The 6,865-nt window shown below is 49.4% G+C and overlaps 1 protein-coding gene across 1 annotated transcript in view; it reads left to right on the top strand.

The window, feature by feature from the left end:
- Window positions 1-2,676: 2,676 nt before the first annotated feature.
- SIRT1 (sirtuin 1) overlaps window positions 2,677-6,865 on the top strand; it is a gene marked incomplete at its 5' end in the record, with an annotated part of 28,472 nt that continues 24,283 nt past the window's right edge. The window contains 2 exons of the mRNA XM_081105051.1: window positions 2,677-3,055; window positions 4,991-5,107. Of these exons, the coding sequence (XP_080961177.1) occupies window positions 2,677-3,055; window positions 4,991-5,107 (496 nt within the window). The remainder of the gene's footprint in view (window positions 3,056-4,990; window positions 5,108-6,865) is intronic.

Genomic DNA, 6,865 nt, shown 5'->3' with positions numbered 1-6,865 from the left:
ACTGGGTGGAGGGGCGTTATGGGGGGAAAAAAGAGGAACCAATGTAATAATCTGAACAATAAAGATTTAATTAAAAAAAAAACAACAATAAATATTAAACTTAAAAAAAAAAAAAAGAGAAACCCAACATGTCACAGTCTAGACAATTCCGCTGGGCCCTGCTGGCCTGAGATGGAAATATTTTGCCCTCTGTCCTCCCCACTCCAATTCCCTTATCTCCAATCCCAACCCCAAGCTGTGCTGGAGTGTAGGGACACCAAGTGATGAAGCTTAGTTAGAAAGAGAAAGTTGAATAGGAAGTATATACCTGGTAAGTGATAGATGGTAACAATAAAAATTGTTTAATTAGGCAGCAAAATATCAGACATATGTTGTAGCAATATCTTTACCGATACAGCTCCTAGGGCAATGGAAACTAAGGAGAAAATAAACAAATGGGACTACATCAAAATAAAAACTTCTGCACAGCAAAAGAAACCATCAACAGAACAAGGAAGCCCATTGCATGGGAGAACATACTTGCCAATGTTATCTCCAATAAGGGCCTAATCTCCAAAATTTATAGGGAACTCATACATTTTAACAAAAGGAAGATAACAATCCTATCAAAAAATGGGCAAAAGACTTAATAAACTTTTTTTAAAAAAACGTATTTTATTGATTTTTTACAAAGGGGAAGGGAGAGGGATAGAGAGTTAGAAACATCGATGAGAAACATCGATCAGCTGCCTCCTGCACACCTCCCACTGGGTATGTGCCCGCAACCAAGGTACATGCCTTGACTGGAATCAAACCCGGGACCCTTCAGTCCGCTCTATCCACTGAGCCAAACCGGCTAGGGCTTAATAGACTTTTTTGAAAGTGGACATACAGAAGGCCAAGAGACATATGAAAACATGCTCAAAGTCACTAATCATCTCAGAGATAGGCATCCAAACTGACAATGAGATACCATCTCACACCTGTCAGAATGGCTACCATTAACAAAGTGACAAACACAAGTGCTGGCAAGGATGCAGAGAAAAAGGAACCCTCGTGCACTGCTGGTGGGAATGCAGACTGGTGCAGCCACTGTGGAGAACAGTATGGAGTTTCCTCAAAAAATTAAAACTGGAACTCCCATTTGACCCAGTGATCCCACTTCTAGGAATATATCCCCAGAAACCAGAAACACCAATCAGAAAGGATATATGCACCCCTATGTTCATAGCAGCACAATTCACCATAGATAAGATTTGGAAACAACCTCAGCAGATGAGTGGATTAAAAACTGTGGTACATCTACACGATGGAATACTACGCTGCTGTAAAAAAGAAGGAATTCTTACCATTTGCAACAGCATGGATGTACCCGGAGAGCGTTATGCTAACCGAAATAAGCCAGTTGGAGAAAGATAAATATCACATGATCTCACTCATTTGTGGAATATAATGAACAACATAAACTGATAAAAATAGACCCAGAGACAGAGAAGCATCTATCAGACCGTCACACCTCAGAGGGAAGGCGGGGGAGGGGGACAGGTAAGAGATCAACGGAAGGACTTGTATGCAGGCATATGAGCATAACCCACGGACACAGACACTAGGCGGGTGAGGGCATGTGCTGGGGGTTGGGGGTGGTCGGGAGAGGTTGATGGGGGAAAAAGGAGATATATGTACTACTATATGTAATACTTCAAGCAATAAAGAATTAAAAAAAAAACATTACTCCAAAGTGGAGTAATGATTACTATTAAAAATTGTTGTTTTTGCTACTAGATTAGAACATTTAAAATGTTTATGTAAATATATATATTTTAAATGGCTTCTTAGTTAAAAAGCTCTTTCTTAATGCAGTTATATAATGTTCTAAAATGCCTTATTTTTACTGTATTTCTTCATTGAGATCTTCAACCCACCTGGGGTTTACTTTTAGTGTGCGGCAGGACTCTCTATCTGTATGTTCCCATATTAGTAACCGGTTTGGCCAATGCCATTTTGCTAGTACGCGAAGGACGGACACAGGTCCCTGATCTTTTCACACCCCCGTAACGGTAGCTACACCGTCATCAAATCCTGCCTCCTTCGCCCCAGATGGGGTTGTGGGGCCGGGGTGCCCTGGTGACTGGACCATGTGCGGGACCGAGGCCGCGCCGAGCAGCTCTGCGTGTTTACAAATCCCGGCCCCGCACGGGGAGCTCTCGGCGCTGGGGGCGGGGCGGCTCCGGCAGCGGCGGGGAGAGGGGTCCGAGCGGCCGGCAGCGGCGGGAGGACGGCCCGGGTCCCTTGGCCTCCCCCCACCCCCAACCGTCAGCGAGACCGGGCGGCCGGCGCCGACCTCGCCCGCCTCCCCCACCGCCTCTCGGGGCCTCCGCGCCGACCTTCCGCTTCCATCTGGAGCCCGCGCGGCGCCGGGGGCAGAGCGGACACTCGCGCGGAGAAGCACAACGCGCCTCCCGAGCCGCAGTGATTTCGGGGTTCGGGGCGGAGAGAAGTTGGGAAAGGGCGGGGTGGCCGCGCCGCCACGTGACCCGGCGTCCTGTGGTCCCGCGCGCGGGGGCGGAGGGGGCGGGGCGGCGCGGGGTCACGTGACGGGGTTTAAATCTCCCGCAGCCGGAGCCGCGGGGGCGCCAGAGCCGCGAGTGCGAGCGGGAGCGGAGCAGGCGAGGCGGCGGCCAGAGAGGCAGTTTGAAGATGGCGGACGAGGCGGCGCTCGCCCTTCAGCCCGGCGGCTCCCCTTCCGCAGCGGCGGCCGAGAGGGAGGCCTCGCCGCCGCCCCCCGGGGAGCCGCTCCGCAAGCGGCCGCGGAGAGACGGCTCGGGCCTCGGGCGGAGCCCCGGCGAGCCCGATGGGGCGGCCCCGGAGCGAGAGGCGCTGTCGGCGGCCGGGGGCGGCCCGGCGGCGGCCGGCGGGGCGTGGGAGGCCCAGGCGGCGGCGGGCGGAGGAGGAGACAATGGGCCCGGCCTCCAGGGCCCCTCCTGGGACCCGCCGCCGGACGAAGACTTGGACGACGACGACGACGAAGAGGACGAGGAGGAGGAAGAGGCGGCGGCGGCGGGGATCGGGTACCGAGGTGCGCGGGGCGCGGGCGGCCGGGACTGCGCAGCCCTCCTCCCTCTCGGGGCCCCTCCAGGCCGGGGCGGGGGGCCGGGCCGGGCCGGGTGGGGGCTCGGGGCCGGCTCGGCGGCGCCCCCTCCTCCCGCCGCCCTCGGGGCGCCTCCGGGGCGGCCGCCGGCTGCGGCCCGCGCTCGCCGCCTCCCGCTCGGGGCCCCCGGCTTCCCCTCCCGCCGCCCGCCGGGGCCCGGGCGCGGTGCGCAGCCGCCGGGCGGACAGCTCGCAGTCGGTTTTGACATAAGTTTCTCTCGCCTCCGACCTGTTCAGGATGCGGCGCTTTCGTTACACGGTGCAGCTCCCCCTCCTCCCCCCGCCCCCAGCACACTCAAACCTGCAACTTTTTGCCCATCTTTTTGCAGTTGTCTTTGCAAACGCATACCGGTGCAATTCGTGGCTTTTTTTGGGGGGGGGGCAGGGGGGGACCTTAGTTTTTACATTTGTCTTACATTTTAAAGAGCAAAGCTACATTCTGAGCCCATACCCTGCACATTGCCGAGAGCGCAGCTGTTCCCGAAGCCCGTCCCGTGGCGCAGCTGGCGGCCGGCAGCGGGGAGCGGCGGCGCTGGCCGAGCCCTGGCCGCCACCAGTGTTTCTCCTCCGACGTTCGAGTAGTTTTCAGTTTAGTTCTCACCCTTGCCTGTGTGTAAATACAACCCCGAAACGCGAATTGGCATTTTTTTCTGGCATACTAAATAAGTCTGATGTGTTGGCTGTGAGTGTCCCGTCTCCTCGAAGTTGCGTGTTTGCGGTCCGAGGAGTTTTCTGTCCCGGGCGGAGGTTCGTCTCCGTCGGTATCGGCGTCAGTGGATGGAGTCGGCGGGCTCGCCGGGCTGTCTGTGAAGGTGGCCTGTGCGTTAGGGACTGGATGGGGCAGAAGACCGCTCATTTCAGGCCACAGTGCAGTAGGGGAAACGGACTAAGGCAGAGCCGTCTGTGCATGTTTAGAGAAGTTGCAAGTTGCCGTAGAGTTTCATTGGCACTTTTGTCGGTGAATTTTTAGTGGACAGATTTCACGAGCTCCATTGTTTGTAGTTGGTAAGTTCAGTCTAACTAGATGACTCCTTTCTGTTTGGATTTAGTGGGCTTGACTTATATCTAGACTTTCGATGAACTGAGGTTAGAATCCCTTAAGGAGAAAATACTGTTCCTATGAACCAACCAGGCAAGATGACCCAGTAGGCATTCTTTTAAATACGTTTTTATTGACTTTGTTGAGAGAGAGAGAGAGAGAGCGAGAGAGCGAGAGAGAGAGAGAGAGAGAGAGAGAGAGAGAGAAAGGGAGGGAGGGAGGGAGGGAGAGAAACATTGATGAGTTGCCAAACCCGAAACCTGGGTATATGCCCTGACTGGGAATTGAATGTGTTTTATTCAGTGAAAATCATTACATCATAACCATTACAGATCTTCATGCTATTTTATTTTATTTTTGTTAATCCTCACCCTAGGATATTTTTCCCATTGATTTTTTTCCCCCCTAGAGAAAGAAGGAAGGGGGGGCGGGAGATACCTACATGAGAGAGACTCATCAATTGGCTGCCTCCAGCACAAAGCCTGAGGATCTGAACCTGCAACACAGGCACGTGCCCTTGACCAGGACTTGAACCCACAACCTTTGTTATGTGGGCTGAAGTTCTAAGCACTGTGACACTGGCCAGGGCCATTTATTAAAAAATTGTTTTGAGAGAGAGGAAGGGTGGGGTGAGAGAAACATGGATTTGTTGTTCCACTTAGTTATGCATTCATTGGTTGATTCTTGTATGCTCCCTGACCCGAGATTGAACCCACAACCTTGGCATATCTAACCAACGGAGCTACCCGGCCAGGGCCCCGATCTCCATACATTTTAGATGCAGATTATTCAGCAGACTTGAGTTGCTTTTGGTTTCTTTTGCAGATAACCTTCTGTTTGGTGATGAAATAATTACCAATGGCTTTCATTCCTGTGAAAGCGATGAGGATGATAGAGCCTCGCACGCGAGCTCGAGTGACTGGACTCCGCGGCCGCGGATAGGTATGGCTTCACAGCTTCAGAGTGAATGCTGTCTTCCTCTTTGTGTTTTTGTTTTCTGCTAACTAAAAATGTAACTATCTGCCTCCTTACAACCTGGGGATGAGGTTCCTGGCCACGGATAGGTATGGCTTCACAGCTTCAGAGTGAATGCTGTCTTCCTCTTTGTGTTTTTGTTTTCTGCTAACTAAAAATGTAACTATCTGCCACCTTATAACCTGGTTATGAGGTTCCTTAGGTGCTTGCTAAGATTTATGTTTCTAGGAAAAGTCTAGTGCTTCTGTTTTTGTTTTTGAACAGCTCACGCCCATGGAAGTTGGCCTCTAGTATTTATCAAACAACCAGGTCCTTCTCACACCTCAGGTCCTTGGGTCCTTTTCACGTTTTCTGTGTGTAATGCTCTTCCTTCCTATTTGTTCTTCCTTTTCTTTTAACATACTGCTTTTAAAAGAAAGATGTTTTATTGCTTTTAGAAAGAGAAATATCGATCTGCTTTCTCCTGCACGGCCCCCAGTGGGGATTGAGCCTGCCACTGGGGCATGTGCCCTGACTGGGAATCGAACTGTGACCTGGTTTATAGGTCGACGCTCAACAACTGAGCCACACAGGCTGGGCTGAATCTTAACTTTTTTATTGTGTTTCTTATACTAGAATATAAGCCCTATTGGGGACAGGGATTTTCTTTTTTAACTGATTTGTATGCTATTTTGTCAGTTCCTAGAAAAGTGTCTGGCACATAATTTGTGCTCAGTAAATCTTTAACTATGTTGATGAAATGGGAAAGTACAGGGTGGGCAAAAGTAGCTTTATAGTTGTGATACAAGTAAATAATACAATAATTAATAATAACATAAGAATAAACTGTTTCGAGTACTCACAACTGGAAACCTACGTTAGCAGTAGAGAACATTATTAGGTATTTATACTAAAGTTATAACATGACCATCTCGAACATAATATTTTTCTTTTTTAAAAAATATATTTTATTGATTTTTTACAGAGAGGAAGGGAGAGGAAGAGGGATACAGAGTTAGAAACATCGATTCAGCTGCCTCTTGCATACTCCATACTGGGGATGTGCCCGCAACCCAGGTACATGCCCTTGACCGGAATCGAACCTGGGACCCTTGAGTCCACAAGCCGATGCTCTATCCACTGAGCCAAACCGGTTAGGGCAGAAATGATATTTTTCTTAATGTGCCTTCATTCTTGACTATTTAAATTCAGTGATGATTAGTTCCTTAGTGTCCATAGTATTACTGTCTTTTTGGTTTTCTCAAGCTAGAAAACTGACTTAAGAAATGTCAGAGTAAAAAAAAAAATCAGTGCTTAAAACGTATCAGCATTATATGTATCATTTTCGGAGATTGGTTAAGATCAAATTGAATATTATTACTGAAAAAAATTGAAAAGGTAGTAGTTATGTATAGATTTCCTTAGAGAGGTATATAAATTTCCTTTTCATTTATATCTTTTTTTAACGTTATTAATTTTAGAGAGAGAATGGAAGGTGGAGAGAGGGGAGAGAGAGAGCGAGAGTGAGAGAGAGAGAGAGAGAGAGAGAGGGAGAGAGAGAGAGAGAAAGAGAGAAACATCAGCTTGTTGTTCCACTTATTTATGCATTCATTGGTTAATTCTTGTTTATGTCCTCACCGGAGATCGAATCTACCACCTTAGTGTGTTGGGGTGATGCTCTAACTAAACTGAGTTACCTTGCCAAGGCTTTGCCTTATGTCTTTAATGATAAATAGTATGGGCTTT

The sequence above is a fragment of the Myotis nattereri genome (genome assembly GCF_964212035.1).
Source record: "Myotis nattereri genome assembly, chromosome: 13".
NCBI classification, from domain to species: Eukaryota; Metazoa; Chordata; class Mammalia; order Chiroptera; family Vespertilionidae; genus Myotis; species Myotis nattereri.
Note: the sequence above shows the minus strand (reverse complement) of the source record. Positions and strands in the feature narration are given on the sequence as shown.